Here is a 19,376-nt window from a genome sequence, read left to right on the forward strand (position 1 = left end):
GCATGTGTGTCAATGCACATATATGTGTGTGCATATGTGTACATGTGCATACACACACACATGAAATCATCATGACCCGTAGAACTACTGGAGAAAATGCTTAACTAGCACACTTAACCTGAGGACTTAACAACAGTACAGGGAGTAGAGGGCTCTCCGGCCTGACCAACCCACTTTCTCAGTTTACCTTTCCCTCTGTTGTCACCCTGTAGCTCCTTCTATTATTTCTATGAGAAAACAGGTCTCTCTTCAAAATTCCATTTTGCGAAAGAAATTTGTGAAGTTTTGTTTTTAGTTCAATAGGGAAGAAAAGCATGGTTTGATTGATTTAGTTTTTATGTCACCTGGCCACCTCTGATTGTCTGCCTGAGTAACTTATGTGCTGGTTTCTTCCCTCAGAAAAAACTCCTTCAGCTCTTAGCAGTAGACCTAATGCTGCTATATGCTGCAAAGCATTAGATCATCTGCTGAGCAGTCTGCTTGCTGTTTCTAATGCTTTGTAGAAAATAAAGCATGTTTGTCAGTAGCTTTATCTTCTTTTGAGAAAACACAGGGTAACATGTTATGTTGTTTTCACATAGCAGCTGTGTTGCCAGATTGCTCTAAAGCCAGGTTTAGATAGCAAACTTTAAAATATGTACATAAACACAGCCATACATTGAACAATTGTGTTTAGCAGCCTTAGTCATAGCAAATGAGAAGTCCAATATTGTGATACAAAAATGCAACATATACTTCATGTCATACATAACCATATTAGACAATAGCAAAAAAAGCTGTCTTTTAAAATGGAAACAGGTTCAGACAGTGTAAACAGTCTATCTTGTCAGTTAGAATTTTCAGCTTGTGAGTTATTTACAGGAGATCAGTGAGTTTATTTTTTGAAGCTTTCATATATGAGTTTGGAGACATTTTTCATAGTCCAGTTCAGATCTATCCTTTGCCCTTTGTTACATTAGATTTCCAGTCATATATTAAAGCAGTGAAGAACATGCACCTATTCTCTTGCACTAAGTCATTTGGTTCTTGGAAACCACACCACCCCTTTCCTGCCCAGGCATATGTCAGCTTCAAGCAGAATCCAATGCAATGATGCAGGATACTTTTCCTTCTGTCACAATAAACCCTGGGCATTATTCCAGTAAATCAGAAATAGAGCTAGTAATGTCAGTGTTGAGATTATCTCATTAAACAGTACATGAGCAGGAAGAGAAGAGCGACTACAAATTGCAGCAAAACAAGGACCATTAATCACAGAGTCCCTGTCTGCTGAAGCATAACAAATGAGAACAGCTGGTCTCCAATAAGTCTACATGATTTTAATTGATTGAAGCTGATAAGAAGTGTGTATACGTAGAAAAAGTAGACACATGTAAAAATGCATTTCAGTATTTCAATTTTATCCTGATTGTAGTCATTCAAAAGAACTTGATCAGTACTGATATAAAATAAGGTTTAAACGATTTTATATTATAAAATGGTTCATATTTCTATAAAATCACATTGTTATAGTAAGGATGCATGATAAACAGAGATTTGTGTGTGTTGCAGCAAGCAGGGGATGAAATTCTAGCATATCTTTGGTTTACTTTTCTAACAGCTCTGTAAAGTCAAGCTGCTTAGCAGAAGACAAGTTTCAACCTTTCGCCTTTGAGCTAAGTCCCAATTTACTTCTTTAAAACTATGGGATTGGGAAGCAAAAACTGCATTTTTGATTTATAGCTTCAGGATGTGAGAAATTCTGCCTTTAGGTGGCTTTTTGTTTTGTTTTAGTTTTTAATGCAACTGCCACAAAATCAATGAGAGAAAGGAATCAGAAACTTTCTCTTTTGAGAACATCATCTCCCTTTTCCATTCTTTGGTTTTTGGCTTTCTTTTATTATGAAGAAACTCAATGGCTCTTGTTGTGGTCTGTATTGCCCGTCACTGTCACCATGCTTGGTATTACAGCTCCATTTTTATTTAACCTTCATAGAAATTAATGGAGAACAAGTGAAGTACTACAAATAAGAGATGGTGATTTCACAAGCCAGTAGACAAGAGAAACATCATGTACATTGTCTTTCTCCTAAAGATGAAAACAAGAGTCTAATTGCCAACCCTGTTTCATTAATTTGCTCACTTCACTGATTCTGTCGAACTTTTATTCTCGTCGTTGTTGTCTGATGACCTTGAGTTAAGATCAGAAAGAAGCCAATGAAACGCATGCTGGTTTCTTCCAGCATCTTTTACTATTTAAGGAAGCAAGATTCCATGTAATTTTCTTGTCTTTTTTTCTTGCATCCAAGTCTGCAATGTTACATCTGTTCAATCCACTGCAGTACCATTGTGTAATACTAAAGATCTAGCCAGGGAGAGTATGCCACCGTCATCATCGGTGATCCTGCTCCCACATGTAAGACATCCCAAAGAATTTCCGGTCAAAACCATAAAATGGATTTGACAAAAGGGGGTGTCTCTTTGCTGTGCATTTGTCTAAGAGGAAGGAAGATAATTTTCTGTCATCCTGAAGATTAAACAAATTACTAGTAGTGCAGGCTACAAAAGTTCTCATCCACTGGCACACTGGGATTTCAAGAGTGACTTTGAAGTTGTTCTGGAGCTGCAGTAATGCCAGGTAACATGATGCAGTGCTGCTGCCAAGGCAGATAGATAGGCATTGAGTTACAGAAGGTGTGAATTTCAATGCCTGTATCTTGTATTATAGGAAGTGTAGCTATATGTGTTACGGCATGTAGAACAGGCCAGGATGATCTTCTAGGGAGTTGTAAGAAGTTAGCTATAAGAGATAAAGCTATAAGAGATAAAAGAACCTGTTGCATGCTGTATACTTTGACTGTCCTCGTAAATGCTCATGATGACCTCATACTGTTTTATCTAAATACATAAATTCAGTCTTTATTCAAAGGAGTTCTCTGGGTTTAGTAGTCTAATAAAATGTAACTCATCTAATACATTTTTGAACATGCTTTTTCCTGTTCTTTTAAGTTTCAGTTAACTGTAATTTATGTTAACACCCATTATAAATGCTCCGGTAGTTGCAACACTAAAGTTTTGTGTAGCTAAGATAAGCATTTCTATCTTAAACCAAATATTTATGGAATGTTGTAAAATATTAATTACACTTGTGATGGCAAATTCATCCAAAACAGTAAGGTCACAAATCAAGAATGGGCCTGACTTTAGACTTATAGGGTTACTTCACCTGTCCAGAAGTTTTGCACAGGAACTTCCAGCTTTTGAAGAAACAGAGGAACAACCTCATTTAAGAGGCAACAGGAAAGTGTATGTGTCTTATGCACTTTGAAAACAGCAGTGTAGTACCAGCTAGGTGACATGTCTAAGAAATTTGCAGGAGAATAGCTGCATAAGCTTTTTTGCTTTGTCGCGACCCAATAGCTATATAAAGTATTGAGCAGCACTATTCAAGCCTATTTGCCTAGAACAAACCTAGAAAGTCAAAATATTTTCTTACCAGTTTTTCCAAGCACAGTTTATAGAACTGGGGAGGCGTGTGTGCCCGCTCACAAACAGCTAGAAGAATACATTGTTTTGGATATATTTATATTGATATTATAGTTTAGAGATGGAATCCTGATTCGTTGTACCTCAGCATTTGGAGGGAATCTTCCACCATTGATGTTATTTAAATCAAGACAGGTATCTTAGTAAATTCTTCTAGTTCAAGCAGTGATTAATTTGAAGAAGACTAATGGCCTGTCTAAAGCAAAAGAGAGGAACAACAAATGTGTATTTCCTGTATTACAATTACCACTGTTGTACAAATAATGGTTGTAATGAATACTTGTAGCTAGAGCAATATAGCAATATAAGGGCAAGTACAACTGTTCTATGAATCAGTTCAAAAACTGAATGTGAGATACCAAACTTGAAGGGGATATTGCAAACAGATGGGTAGCACTAGAAAAGTAACTGTTGCCACTGCTTTGACTCTGTATTTCATTCATGTTCCTTCATAAGGAACATGTATTGAATTGCCTAATGTAAAGCAATTCATTTACTGTCTCTTTCTTTACATGTCTACAGACTACTTTAAGAGGACTAAGCTTAAGTAATGTATTCAAGTGGTCCTTCTGTTTGCAAGCATTGATAGTTCAGCCAGGAAAAAAGCGCAGCAGCATATGAGCTAAATGATGACTTGTTTCACAGCGTTTAATTGTAGTTTGTGACTTTCATTTGTAAACTAGAATTTATTGTTAAAGATGATTCACTGAGTAGTTATAAACAGAACAGTCACATTCAGCTCCTGACTAATCTGATGGAAAAATAGAACTAAGTTCTAGTTATTATACTCCTCATTAGATATTCTTCACCTACCCAGGCCTGTCATAAACTTTAATTGTAGTGTATGCACTGTAGTCTTAAAATAACTAAGAATATTTGAGCAGTCTGTATAATGCTTAACTGGAAAAAATCCAGAGATGGAAATGTTCATGCAGTATTTTGAGAATATAATTTACCTTAATATTACTCTTGTGTTCAGATACCTCTAAACAACAATGGGCTTTAATACTTCAATGCCTTTGTTATGCTGTTATCATGACTAATGATGCTAGCAGAAAATATATGTGAGACAGAAGGGTTTTCTTAACATAAATTGGAACTAAACAGGACTGTTAAAAACCAGGTAGACCACAAGAGTCAGTCTCAAAGGCCTGTTTAGTTCATTTGCTATCTGCTGGGATCTGTGTGCATGGGGCTACTGTAAATGTTTTTAATGATCTAGTGTGGTATGTGGAGAAACTCATTTGAATAGGAGAAAACTTCATGTTGTGATATTGTATCAGCAAGACCCTGAAAGGAAAAGCTGCCCAGATGTACTGAACTGCTGTATACTTCATTTCACTCTCAGTCCTGCCAGTTAGTAATTTAAAATACTTCCTGTACTCTGATGTCAGCCCTAGAGTCTGCACATAAACTTCAAGTAAATTAAATTAAACTTTAACACTGGAAATCTTAATCATGGAATTCATCTTGGATTTCTGCTTCCTAGGACTTCCCGGTATATAATCACTCAAACAGGCCATGCTGGGGGCGAAACACTGTTATCATTACTATGCACAGACCCAGCTCACGTCTATCTGAGGAACTGTACAACCGTCTGCTGTAAACACATCACATGATATGGATGTCAGACAGCTTGGATTGCTGCTATTGTACATGTCTTACATGTCTTAGAGAGCTGATGAGCTCCAAATTTATAGAGAGTCCAGGGAGAAGAGTAAATACCTCCAAAGGCCAAATAGCTCATACTTTACACGTTTGCTTTATCTACTGAAGACAACTCCTTTTCTTCATTGTCTATAGCTTTACCCTGTGCTTCTGTATAGACGCTTCAGGTCAGCTACAAATTATTTTGCTTGAATATCTGTCTAAATCTTCTTGTGTGCATTTCATGGCTCAAAGCAATAATCTCAGCTGCAACATTTCCTTGTTAATGGACAGAAAAGCAATCTTATGCTTTCTGAGAATACAGGAGCCAGAAGCTCCCTCAGAAAGGCCAGTGTGCTTTCAATCACTGGAAAAGGAGGGGCATTAGATGAGTCTGGTCTTCTTTGTCAGTAAGGACGTTTCATATTAATTTTGTTTAAAAATACCAAAAAGTTAAGGGGCTAGTGAGGGATAAAGGAAGTTGGGTGGAAATAATTTGGGCTTGCTGCTGGAAGGAGAAGGGGACTGTATACAGAGAAATGAGGCACCCTTGGCAGCTGTTATTTTCATTGCTGGGGAGAATAAATCCTGAAGAAGTCAACAAGGAGGGGAAGGGATTATCTAGTGTTTTTCCTCTGTAGTGAATTTTCATTGAGGGCTACACAGGCCACAAATTCTTCTCTATAAAGAGCTGCTTTGAAAGGGGACCTGACAGAATGTCAGCTAGTCATTGGCTAGTACTGGGGAGGATGGACAGTCTATCAGGTGACAGTGCCAGGAAAACAGCTGGTGGTGATGACCAGCTAAGGTAAGTAGCATAAATTAGTGGAGACTTCTGACTACATTAGAGGATGTTGGAGGAATTTCCTTAAGCTGGGAGGGGGGAGCTGTAATCACTTTAATGAAAGGATACACTACTGATATACATAACCTTCTTAAGAAGGTGATTAACTTTCTCAACAGCTGAACTCATCCATGCTGGGACAATGCACTGTACGTCGAGTGTAAGACAGTGCCTGTAACTTACTATTCACTGACAGAAGGCACCTGGGCCAGGACCAAGGCTGGTATGCCTTGCAGCTACTGGGTTTGCTTCCTGTCACCCACTCATGTTCCAAGTTCACCCTCCTTCATGTTTCATCTTCCTCTTCTGTAAATTTTGAGATACCCATCTTTTCTGAGTGCGTGGATGGTACAGTTTATCTTGGTAGGATTCTGAGCGGGAGTTCAAACTGATGGTGTTTTTTTAGGGACTTAAATAAACAGAACCCTTCTGCCAGTCAATGCTGGGAATAAGAGCTATGCATATTCTACAGCTGTCCTTATTTAAGATTATCTGTACAAGGAGAAAAAGCATAGTATAAATTTGGCTGCAGTTTTTATGTCAAGGAGTGAACAACTAAATAATTAAATTGGAAAAACTGTTCATCATTTGGACAAAAATGCAATTTCTTCTACCCGCTTCCACAGCTGTCCCCACTCCCCACCAGGAATAGTGTTCCAGGGAAATTCTTCATACAAAAAATAGATAAGGAATAAAAACAAAGCAGAGGCAGAAGGAAGAGTTCTTAAAATTATCTTCTCTTTTTCTGAGAGCAAGAAGATTAGTGGAATAAACATGATTTCAAGCCACTTGAGAATCTTTACTAATGTTTCAGAGATGCAGCAGTCTAAGTTATTATAACATTGTAGTATTCTACTTGTATGCAGTGAGGTTTTTCTGGTAAGAGCTGTTAGACCATAGAGCGCTGTGATTTTCTGAGAAAGGTACATTTTCAAGATCTGCTGGTCAGAATATGTTCCTTTCGAAAATGAGGGTCCATTTTTTGACAAAGCCTCTTTAAGTTACTCTGTTTTCTTTCTTATTGCTTGCATAAATTCAGAAATTAGTTCAGGACTTCTGCTGAAGAGTCTTTGCTTAAAAAAAAAATCAGATTCAGATGTTTTATTCATCAACTATTGCTTATTTTACATTAAATTTTATATCCTGTTTTGTACTCTGAATACATTGGAAAACTGATACAATATTCCAGACTATTTTGGCAACATAGGAACACCTTTTTTGCTTGCGGTCCATGTTTTTTTACTATTTCTTATAATGGTCAATGACATTCATATTCGGTTTGCTCCTAAAATGTGTAATATCCACATTTCTGGCTGTCTTTCTGGTAAGTGCTCCATGTTAAGCAAATTCTCAGGTCTCCATTTAGTTGGGTTCCATGTTATCTCAATGAGATTGACAATCTGATTAAATTTTGGCAGAAGCACTTCATACTGGCAAAAATCACCACAGACCCTACCTTATTAAAGAGAAAAATAGCCATTCTTTCTGGCTAATTGACTGGCTTTTGTAAAGGCATCAAAGGACATCTTAATTTGCTTGTGGGATAGATGACTAATAGAGGGATACATTTCATCCACCATGAAAACTACAGTATGAGACTTCATTGTTTTCTCTGGAAAAAATTGTGATGTAATTTCAGTACTTACTGAAATGGAAGATGATCATTAAAAATCTGAGTCTTGCTTCAAAGCTTTCAAGCCTTAAAGTCAAGTTAATATTTTCTGTAAAAGTGAAGAGTCAATAATATATAAAGCAGCTTGCATTTAATTTACATAATGTAAAAGAATACTTCAGAGCAATGCATGGTTTTCTAAGAATATGAAAATCATATGGCTTTGTTTGGTGAAGCCTAACAACATATATTAAAAAGCCTAGTAATCCTTGTTACAGAACTATATTGTCTTTAAGGGACATTGTAAGCTCAAATATTGTAAAAGGTGGTATTTGATAATGTCTCATAACAGGTTGAGTAAACAATGAAGACTCATAGGGTAGTTTTCATTGTGAGAGATGGAATATGCAGAATACTTTCTGCATATTCATGGCTGTCCCATGAATCTATCAGAACAAAATGAAATTACTTAAGAGGAAGCAGCTGAGCTTAAGAAAACAGGAAAATTCATGGTCATTTTCTTCATTCTTTAGCAACACCTAATTCTCTTCTGGTCTTTCAGACTGTATCCAGACTTACTACCTACTGGTGCCTGGCATTCCAGGTAGGCCAGCAGGAAAATAAGTCTAGTAACTGATGGCCAGTAGCTAGTACTTTAGTCTGATTTTGCTCTTACTGTAAGACCTTGCTCTTGAAACATTATATTCTTGAAATTTTAAACCTAAGGCAGGCAAAAGGAGGACATGCGGGAGGTGGGAAATGAAACTTCCATTTAGTCTGATGGTTGCTGTGGCAGTTCATGCTAGAGATCCTAACTTCAAAGTAAATTTAAAAAAGGAAACCAAGCAGACCAAAGCAGCCTTATATGGGGTCTGAGGTGATTTTGAGTGGAATTCAGTCCTACAGTTTGGAGACCAAGTTTTCCATAGTACCACATACTGTCTTGTGAATGGATTTATTAGGGGACTGAAAATGAATATGGTCCCCGGTGCACTTGAAACTGCTTATATCTGGTGACACAACTGCAGGAATTCAGAACAGCAGCATTCAACTAGGGTTCACTTTATAACTCATGAGTTATTTGTCAGTCACTAGACAGATATATTTTCAACACTTTCAAAGTCACAAATATTTTCTCTTCCAGTAATTTAACAGCTACAAACAAGTGCTGAATGAGCATTAGTGTGAAGAGGCTAAGAGGATTTATCTGAGGGACCAGGGAAATTTTTACATGGCTTGGGACTTAACAGAGCATGCATTTGCTTTGGAGTGCAAGAAAAAAAAGCAAAGCTAGTACAGAAATGCAAGAAACAGAAATGCAGAAGTGTAGCAAATGGTGTGTCTGAAGGAAAGTAGAAGTTGAGTTGTTTAGTTTAATGAGAAGGATGAGGCAAGGTGTGAAAACTGGCTTCACATTTATAAAACTACAAAGCTACAAAGGGCAATTTGTTCTTTGCATCTGTGAAGAACGTAACAATAAAGCTAACTGCTTTAACTCCAGCAAGGAATATGTAGGTAGCATATACATTCTGCATTTCTTCCTGTCAGTCATTTGTCAATCTGACTGCACCCACAATAAAGGTATTAAGTTGCTGTTGAAGGCATTTCATTTATGCATATTAAACTGTACCATTCTCAAAGCAATTCTCTTGGGAAAACTTGGTTCTCTTTCCACTAAGAGCACTGGAAATATTGCCAAAATTAGACAACTAATGGTAAAACATAGCCCTGTATGGATAGATAGAACAAAGCCTATATGATACTTAAGTCTCACTTTAATCAACAGAACAAGATTTCTGTGAAGGGTAAAACCATATTCTGGAGCCATGAGTCAGTAATATTTAAATTCCCATAAATGAGGATGTGATGTCTGTACATTTCAGCTGTGATCAATTCAGTGTGATACATACAGCAAAAGTAATAATTTCTCCCTTGAATGAATTCAATGTTAAATATTCTGACACATGATTAGATACTTGGAAAACTGCAGAACTATCCAAAGCCTGTGTAAAATCTGTTTGGAATCTTATTGTTTGTTGAGGGTACCTTCCAGGGAACAATTACAGAAAGTTTGTGAAATGTATGTAAATAGTGACCAATTCCTTTAATTCAAAGGGTGACAAATGTTCTACTTTGAGGACTTTGTGTGACTGAGAGGGCCACATCACTGGAAGATAGCCAGCATCCCTCTCACTCCTTTCTCATTAATTCAGAAAGATCACTGTACCATGAGAATAAAAAAATTGAAATATCATGTTCTTAAATAATGTTTATGCATTTGTGGGGGAGAAAGATGTTGAGGATAAATCAGTTTTGTATAGAAAAGCTACAAATAGATTGCTTGGGGAACTGAATGATAAATATCATAACGTATGGCATACCAAGCAAAATACCTGCATGAATGTATGAAATATCTGTATAACGACTAGAACATCAAACAAATCTGAACCTACCTCTTCATCATCTGTGAAAACTTTCATGTATTTTCATGAGAAAATGTCATGATATCTTTCTGAGCTAATACAGCACTGGTTCATCACCCTGTAAGATGATATGAGTCTAGGATTCAGTGTGTCTATGATAAATTACTTAACTGCACTTGGTAATGCTCTTATCTCGTGCTCTACTCTTCCAGATAGCAAATAAATTGAACGTTTTCTTGTGTGAATGGTGGTGTTACACTTCTGTTGTACAAACATCCTGCTGATGTCCATTAACCTCTGTTTGTTGAACTGCAAAAACTGCTTGTTCTGAAAAATGAAATAAGAAAGCCTAACTTGAGTGTTGGATACCATCATAGTGGAATTAACATGCTCTTGGAGACAACATGACTTACTTCAGTTCTCAAGATATAGAGCTTTTTTTCCTGCCCTTTGTGTAGGCAGGATTGACCCTGTTTTGTTTCATGTTTTGTTCTATCTTTTTTCTGGAGATGATGCCCAAAACCTGCAATTTCCTCAGAACACTGCATCTGCTGGGCAGGCTTTTCCCAGGTTATAGACTAGAACAATTATTTTATCTGCAAAATGGATAAAAAATATTGTTAATACAATATTTTGTCACTTCTTTTGTTTCTGCTTTCCAGGATTACTTACTGCCATCTACCTTTCCAGAGTAAATGGCTTTATGTTGGAACAGAGAGGGGAAATACACACATTGTAAATATTGAGTCCTTTATTCTTTCTGGATATGTTATCATGTGGAACAAGGCAATAGAACTGTAAGTGCCGACTTTTTTGCATTTGTGTCTGTAGTCATTTTCCTAGCTGTCTTAAGATCTGCTTTTAAGAATAATTTCTTTTTTACAAATATTAACAAATCTTTTGAAAGCCTTTTATTTTAACGATGCACATGCAGTATTAACTGTTTTGTTACAGGACATTAGGAATTCAGGTTTGTGATAAAGACCATGTAATTATATATTATAGAAAAGAATTGGCAATCTGTCTTACTGTGAAGTTCCATGAAATACACATATCCATTAATCTCACAGATTCAGATTTTGCTGTTTTTTGTAAGGGTAGTTTGATCACCGTCTCCTCCAAACATCCTATAAAGAGAATAATAGAATATATTGGCCCTAAAACTCTATGGAGAACTTTTCTTCAAAGAAATGTAGAATCATTTGGGTGAAACTGGACTGGAGGTCTCTAGGCCAAGCCTCCTGCTCAACACAGGGCTAATTTCAAAGTTAAATCAGGTTCATCAAAACCTGATGAAGTCATAGGAAAGTGACTGAGTGTCTGTTAAATGGCAGTTCTCTGACAGGCTAACCCAGGTGCCTGTGTCATGGATATGAAGGAGGGAGACATAAAAATCTGAGCTGGATAAATCTCTGCTTCTTGCAAGTAGAAGCCTCAGCAGAAACAAAACATTTGTTCTGGGCTCTTTCCCCTGTGAGGTTCCAGCAAAAGGAACTACTGTGGGCAAACTTGTAGTATTTCATATAGTTTCTGAGACATCTTCTTCATGTTGTGAGGTACCTGTAAGCTCTGGTAGTAAACTGAAACTCACCAAGCTCAATGAACCAAGACAGTATCCATGAATAGGAGCACAAGCCTACAGTGGTGGATCTAATTCTCTGCCCCAAGCTGAGATCACATTGATAGCAGACTTTTTTCTCCAAAATTCTCTCCTTTCCCCCCCCAGTATTATGACTGACTTTCACTAATCACTGTGTCCCCCAGGTTGACAAAACTCATGCCTCATTTTCTTTCCTCCTCTCTACCCCCATCAAACTTCATCTGCACAATCATAAGAATCAAATTTCATCTTCAAAGGAGATAAACCCAAGGTTTCAAATGGTAATCAGCATCCAGTCTACTAGGAAATCTTTTATCCAGTTCTCCATTTTGGAATGTTTGTTTGTGCTGCCTTTGTAAGGCTTTGCTCGGGAGTTTGGCTGAAAAATTACTGATGGAAAATGTGGTTTTATCAAAAGCAGAATGAATATCTTCACTTTGATGGGTTCTTCAGGTGAAAGGTATCTCAATTATTTTCTCCTTCTCACTCTGTTTTGGTGATGTTGACATCTTAAATGGTTTTTTGATTCCTGTATTTTAAAATCGTTTATATACTGTATTGAGTGGATAATGTCTGTGAGGTTTTGAGAACATTTTGTGCGCACTTGGAATTTTCTTTCCTCCAGATATTAGGATATTTTTATTGTGCATGGAAATAAACCTGTAAGGTTTTTATGAAGTAGAAGCCTTCCACCAAGTTTCACTTCCTAATTCTATCAAAATTCTTCTGGATAATTTTTGGTTTTAGTGGCCACAACAACCTCTTTAATGAGAACAGAATAGAACAGTGCCTCTCTTCAATGAAATGTATGTGGGAAAGAAGAGCTGCTTACTAACAACCTCCTTGCATTAAGATCAGCTATGTGACTGGATTCTTCAGGGCTTTTTTTGTTCAGAGGGCTGGTTGATGTTAGGTACTTTCAAAGAGAAAAGAAAATAGGGAAAAGTATGTAAATAAAACTTCAGGAACACCTTCAGCCTTAGCATGAACAATGGTAATAGTGCTCATAACATTGTTTTTCATTCAGAGATAGTTTATCTCATTTCAGAATATGGGATTAATTTGAAGATGTTACTATTCTCTATGAAGCTTGGAAGGAGAGAGAGTTTACCTTTTGTGCAAGCATATTTGTGTCAAACTTACTGGCAAAGAAAGATCTGTAGAAGTGATTGCTCTGCTGCTATATTGAAGTCTTCAGTTTAGAAGGAGGATATAAAAATAGAATTTTGGGTGTGTCAGGTTTGTGTGTCATCTGCACAAACAAGTTCTTCCCTTTTCGCGCAACTCTCATCTAGCTTGTAAAATTGCAGACTAAGTCTGCCAACACAACTTGACTTTCTTTCAAAATCCCTCCTCATTTTCTTCTCTCACTCACCCCTACTTCTAAGTAAATCTCAGTGAATTGTCATAACTTGATTTTAACTCAGTTGTCACCAAGATTTCAAGGCTTTACAGTAAAAACCGATAGGAGATTGAACTGGTTCATTTTTTATAAACCTGGAATATTTTGACTTTGGAATATTAAACTGAATATTACCACATTGAAGTCACTGTAAAGCCAAATTACAGCTCATTTTGTGAGTAAAACATGGTTGAAGAGGGCTTCCATATACATTGCTAAAACACTATAGCCAAAGTAACCTGAAGAGGTCAGAATACCTGTGTTATAAAGGACCTGTGTCCTTTATAAATCACGTGCACTCTCTAAGTTTCAGTGGACCTGGCCTTGTCCAGAGCTGAGAGAAAACATTAGAATATGGGCAGTTTTAGAAACATTTTGTCTAGCAATCTTGTCACAGCCACTTCTGCCATCTCAGGCACTGTCACTACCTCAGACCACACTGAAGCATCTTGTCAGCTAAGAATGAAGAATGACTCCAAACCTTTTCACCTGTCATTTCTCTGTCATGTAGCAGAGCTAGTCCTTTGCCAGCCATGTTTGATGCTCATTATACGGTTTGGTTTTCTACTCTCTGATAAGCAAACAGTTTCTCTCTTTTCCTTAAAAATGTTTGGAAACAGGTCTGGAAGTCAAAAATAGTCAGTAAGGCCAGCATGTTTCCATTTATTCCAACTACAGTGAGATTAATTTTCTCAGCTTGCAGGCTCATACATTTTGGAAGGTCATCTGGTGTTGGGAAGTAAAAGAAAGATCTTGATATGAATCTGCTGAACTCCAAAAATGTGAAAAATGCATTGCAAGCACCCTTCACAAGCATGCAGATTCCAGTGGTTGAACACCCATTCTTTTTAACTTCACTGTGATTATACCAATGAAAAGACAGTCTTAAAATCTGTGGTGCACTGCACCTTTGTGGAAAGCAGAACTGTGGAAGATGTCTGGCTACCGGCACTACAAAAGTATCTGCTTATGCACATGCTTTTCTTAGGACTGTCACATTCAGTCAACTCCAAGTCTGTAACAATGACTAAGATAGATGGGTTTGGGGTTTTTTTTTTCCTCTCTCCTAACTCCTCCTGTCACTTTCTACCACCAGGTTTTCATTCTGCTCTGAAATCATTACAGTGCTTCTGGACCTGGGCAGGCTACTTTTTTTTCAGAAGGAAGATGTTTTCTCTTGATTTCATTCGATTTTGTCATACATTACTTTTACCTGCTTTAAGATTGTCTTGGTATTTGAAGTACTTACGACAGTGTATAAGTCACTCTGTTTCTTAGAGTGCATAAAACACTCCCAGAATGGTGGAGGAATCCACCATCTATGTATTTTCCACATTTTCCAGGGTCCAAACTCTAACATTGCTGAAGACTTCTTTATGAGTTTTCTAGTTTTAGAATGTCATGGTTTAAGCCCAGCCGGCAACTTGGAACCACGCAGCCGCTCGCTCACTCCCCCTCCCTCTTCCTTCATCTCCCCGCTCCCAGAGGGATGGGGAGGGGAATCAGAGGAATGTAACTCCCACGGGTTGAGATAACAGCACTCCAGTAACTAAGGTATAATACAAACCACTGCTGCTACCAATAATAATGATAAGAGGAATAACAAGGGGAGAGGACACAACCGCTCACCACCCGCCGACCGATACCCAGCCCGACACGAGCAGCGATCTGGGCCTTCCGGGTAACTCCCCCCAGTTGATATACTGGGCATGACGTGCTGTGGTATGGAATAGCCCTTTGGCCAGTTTGGGTCAGGTGTCCTGTCTCTGCTTCCTCCTGGCTTCCCCCCCTCCCTGGCAGAGCATGAGACTGAGAAAGTCCTTGGTTGGAGTAAACATTACTTAGCAACAACTAAAAACATTGTTGTTATCAGCGTTGTTCCCAGACTGAAAGTCAAAAACACAGCACTGCACCAGCTACTAAGAAGGAGAAAAAATGACTGCTATAGCTGAACCCAGGGCATAGAATAAAATAATTACATAAAATCTTCCATCCTTACTAGTGCTTTGAAGACTGCTGTCTTACTGTGAATGGTTTCTTCATCTCAATCCTGTTCTTCTGAGTAGAAGTCAAGGATTACAGCAAATCAGCTCTCTCATCTCCCAGAAATGAACATGCACCAAATGAATGAATACCCGCTGCTGTCAGGAATAACTTCTGATGAAGTGTAAAACAGCTTCAAGTATCACTAATTTCACAACAAACTTCTAGTTCTGTGTAGCTGCCATGGGAACCTTTTGTTCCATTTTTCTGTATTTCAGTCTGGCTTTGTGGGCTTAAAGGTCAATGAAAGCTATGAAATTTTGCAGTCTTTTGTATCATTAGCTCATACTTTCTTCTTGCTCAGTTCAAGGTAGCTTCTGCTTCAGGAATTTTTTACTCTGAATCATTGCTGGTTTTTTTTTTACTTGACCTTCATTTTTTTATCATTTCTGCTGTGTATAGACTTGGCTTTGTGTCTTATCCTTTTAATGTCTCTTCAGAGCTTCTATTTTCTCATTCTGAGCTGTACCTCAGCTAGGATTTGGGAATAAAAAATTGTCTGCTCAACTTTTCACTTACGCCATATTTTTGCCTACTGATTCTTCCTTATTTTCACCTTTCTTGAGGGATAGGGTCTAGCTAGTTTTTACACAGCTTGAAGGAATACCTGTACGCAAGTGTCTGTCATCAACAGTAGTGTGTTTTATTCATGATAGCTTCAAATGTGGTTGGTTTCCCAGCACCTTTCTGTCCTTTCCAGGAGCTATTGGATCTCTGCTTTTGCTTTTAATGCAATTCAACCGTGTTCTTCTTTCTTTGTAGACTGTTCCAAAATGACAGCATACAACTTTCCATTCTCCTGGACTACTCTACTGTAACAGTAATAAGGGGAAACAGAACAGTTTATATGCGCTAAAACTACATGAGGCAAAATGTTTTTGCTTGTAGACGTTTCCACATGCAGTATAATTTTCTGTATGAAAGTAGTAATTACTGTATCTGTAGCTCTGATAGAGTTTCATTAGACTAAACTAATACTATCAATATAATATAGTTAACTAAATTGCTTCATTTAATCCTACTTCTAGTGCAGTCATGGTGTCTACCCTTAGAAGAAACTGACTGTAAAGCCTAATGCCTGGCACGCTTTTTACAAGCAACACTTCTCTAGGGATCCAAAAAAATATTGGTATTCTTTCTGTTTTATATATACTTTCCTTGAGGATATAAGGAGGTTAAAGAAGTAAGGCACTGGTCTGTCTTTGACAGACTATTCCTGGTCTTAATGTGACATAAAGGGCTAGCATTGCATTCTTAGACAGTCCTGCACTAGCAAAGAGATAAAATCTTTTCAGGAGAAGCAAGATAGATGTATTGTCAGTTATTTATCATGTCTCTCCCAGATCCAGCCATAGGGCAGGCTGAGAGCAACAAGCAAAAGACCATGTAGGACTAAGAAAGTTACAGCCCTTTCACACACAGTTTTCTCCCTTGCTCCCTCTGAACTGGTATGATTTTTTATCAATATATCCTCTCCCAGACATCTCTCCCAAGATGGGGGATGTCCTGTCCTAAACCAAAAGCTTTGTGCCACCACTCCTGAATATTCCTTGTTGTTTAGTCCAAAAAGGAATTAGTTTTGATGCAAATACTTTATTTTGTATGTATAAAAACCAACATTTCTTGGAGCCCTGGAAAGGCAGTGCAGGACGACTGCCAGGAAGAAGGCTCTACAAGTCCAAAAAGCTTCAGGAACATCTGTTGTCATCACCCCAGAAACTCTGGAGGTGATCTTATCTGCAATGACACATCTGAAATGACTTTCAGGATATGCAGCTCTTTGAAGACGATCCTTTCTCGTTTCCCGACAGAATTAATGTTATGTCTGCCAAACTTAATAGACTCTGTTTCCTTTTACCTATATATAATAAAAGCTGTCAGCTGTTAAGCGATCAAGGTATTTGTGGTGGGTGGACACTGGCTGGTTGCAAGACCCCCACCCAGCTGCTTTCTCACTCCCCCTCCTCAACAGGACAAGGAAAGAAGGTCACCATAAAGACAGGAGGATCACTTACCTGTTACTGCCAATCGGCAAAACAGACTGAATTCAGAGAAAATTAATTTATTGCTGGTTAAAATAGAGTACAAAGGTGAGAAAGAAAAACTAAAACACCCTCCTACCTCTGTCCCCATTTTTCCTAGGCTCAACTTCACTCCTTCATTCCCAACTCTTCTACTTTATTCCCTCCTACCCCCATGAGGAGTACGGGGAGATGGGGAATGAGGCTTGTGGTCTGCCCCTTACAGCTTCTCTCTGTTGCTCCTTCTTCCTAACACTTTTCCCCTGCTACAGCACAGGTCCTTCTGAGTCTTCCAGGATAAACCCGCTCCAGTGTGGGGTTTCCACAGGTTGTAGTTCCTTCAGGAAATGTCCACCTGCTCTAGCATGTATATGATAACGTAGATGAAGCTCTTACTTAACAAAACTAAAGAAATAGCTAGAAACCTAGTAATAAGAAGATAATACTCCTAAAAGAAACAGAAAGTGCCTAATATCCTGAAAAGCAAGCAAGAAATTTTATTACAGTGTAATAAAACCCAGCATCTTGTATCATTTACAATAGATTCAAGGGAGAAATGAAGGAGATGGGAAAATGTATTGTACTAGTGAAGGTTACCCCTTTCACCTGAGGTCTTAGCATGGAAATCTGAGGCTATGCCCCTGCAAGAGTATAAGATAAAAATAAGACCAGTAGTAAAAGACAGTTTTATATCATTTACAGAGGAACAACTGATTTTGTGATAATGAAAATAGGTTTAGCCTAAAGTTGAATGTAATATAGAGTGACTACAGCTCATTTAAGAGTTGGATTCTACCCAAAGATAAATGGATACATTCTTTGGTAAGCAATGACATACGTATCTTAAAAAGAAAACTGGTTGCCCAGATTCGTCTGAATTGTTCTTAGCTTTTAAAATTGGTAGATATGAAGAGCAGGCTAGATGGGATAGACCTTTACCTTAGAAAAACAGTATGTGCTTTCCCCTTTTCTCTTCATTTGCCCCAATTTTGCCAGTATTCCTGGTGAAGTACTAATACTAGTAAGGCCAAGCAACCCAGCCTGCATACTGGGTAGTTTAATGGGCTGGGATAACTGCCCAAATCATTATGCCTTGTCAGCCTGAGCATGCTCCTTCCACCACTGTGGCTGTTGCCAGTTTAGTAGTGCCTGCTCTTTACTTGGCTCTGCTCCCTTTTCTGTCATCTGTCAGTGGTTCTCATCTGGCTAAACAGTAAAATTTATTATGCTGCCTCTTCTCTTCCTGGTTTTGTTTCCCCTCTTACTCTTATCCTTCCTACTTTGCCTGTCATGCCCTAAGCAGTGTGTACCCCAAACAGGCCTAATTCTTTCCATCAACAACTCTGACCAGTTCAGGTATGTGAACCTATGTCAGAAACAAAGTTCTGCCTAGAGTGTCCCAAGATGTCATATTCACTCTCTGAGGACAGATGTGCAAGATGTGTGTGGGTTTTGCTTGCAAGTGTCCTCATCTTACACCTCGTGTCCCTGTAACTCCCTATCTACCCAGCCTGCTCCAAGGTCTGGTGGTATGGAAATGATTTTTTGACTCCAGTACAGGTTACTCACAAACAGAAGCTCAGCCAGAGGGTCCCCTCTGGTGAGTTATCTTGGATAAGAATGACAGCCAGACCTCCTGCTAACTGCATCTCTGCAAAAATGATTGAATGCTGTGTCTCAAGCCAAATGGGTAGCTGCTGCTGGCACCATTAAAGACTGTCTGTACAGAATATTACTGTATAAACTGGCTGTCCACTGCTTTCCTGCTCATCTCACTTCTGTGCTGGGTTACGTTGCAAAATGCTCTTGCAGAAACCTTGCTCGTGGAAATCTTATGTGGAAAAGTAACATGCTTGCAGGTACCTCTGGAAACAGGATTTGCCAAAGCTGAAGATGGAGAAGGTTCACTAAGGAATAGAGTTTGCCACATTGTGGCTATCTTTGTGTATTCAGCTAGCAATAATAGTAAAACGTAAGTGAAACGGTAGGGTTGTCTGGTCTTTAGGTGACCTGAAGTTCTCTGTACCTTTGACCTGGAATAAATGTAGTTTGGAAGTTCTAAGAAGGCCTGGAGTAATTTTTCACTGTCTTTAGCTCAGAGATAAATATCAGCCAAGGTCTTTACTACTCTGCTTTGGCCCAGTTTTAGTGCATAACCCAATAGTTGAAATATTTAAAACATTCTACAGGCAAAAAAATAGAGGCCAGAGGAAAGTGTGCAGGCTTTCAAGAGTGTTGGAATGTACTGGTTAGGGAAAG

At 38.3% G+C, this 19,376-nt stretch overlaps 1 protein-coding gene across 1 annotated transcript in view; it reads left to right on the plus strand.

The window, feature by feature from the left end:
* The window catches only part of LOC104409015 (syntaxin-binding protein 5-like), a gene marked incomplete at its 3' end in the record, with an annotated part of 77,735 nt that overhangs the window by 13,837 nt on the left and 44,522 nt on the right, over nucleotides 1-19,376 (plus strand). The window contains exon 4 of the mRNA XM_010018786.1: nucleotides 10,714-10,848. Within this exon, the coding sequence (XP_010017088.1) occupies nucleotides 10,714-10,848 (135 nt within the window). The remainder of the gene's footprint in view (nucleotides 1-10,713; nucleotides 10,849-19,376) is intronic.

The sequence above is a fragment of the Nestor notabilis genome, unplaced genomic scaffold (assembly GCF_000696875.1).
Source record: "Nestor notabilis isolate BGI_N333 unplaced genomic scaffold, ASM69687v1 scaffold1390, whole genome shotgun sequence".
Taxonomy (NCBI): Eukaryota; Metazoa; Chordata; class Aves; order Psittaciformes; family Psittacidae; genus Nestor; species Nestor notabilis.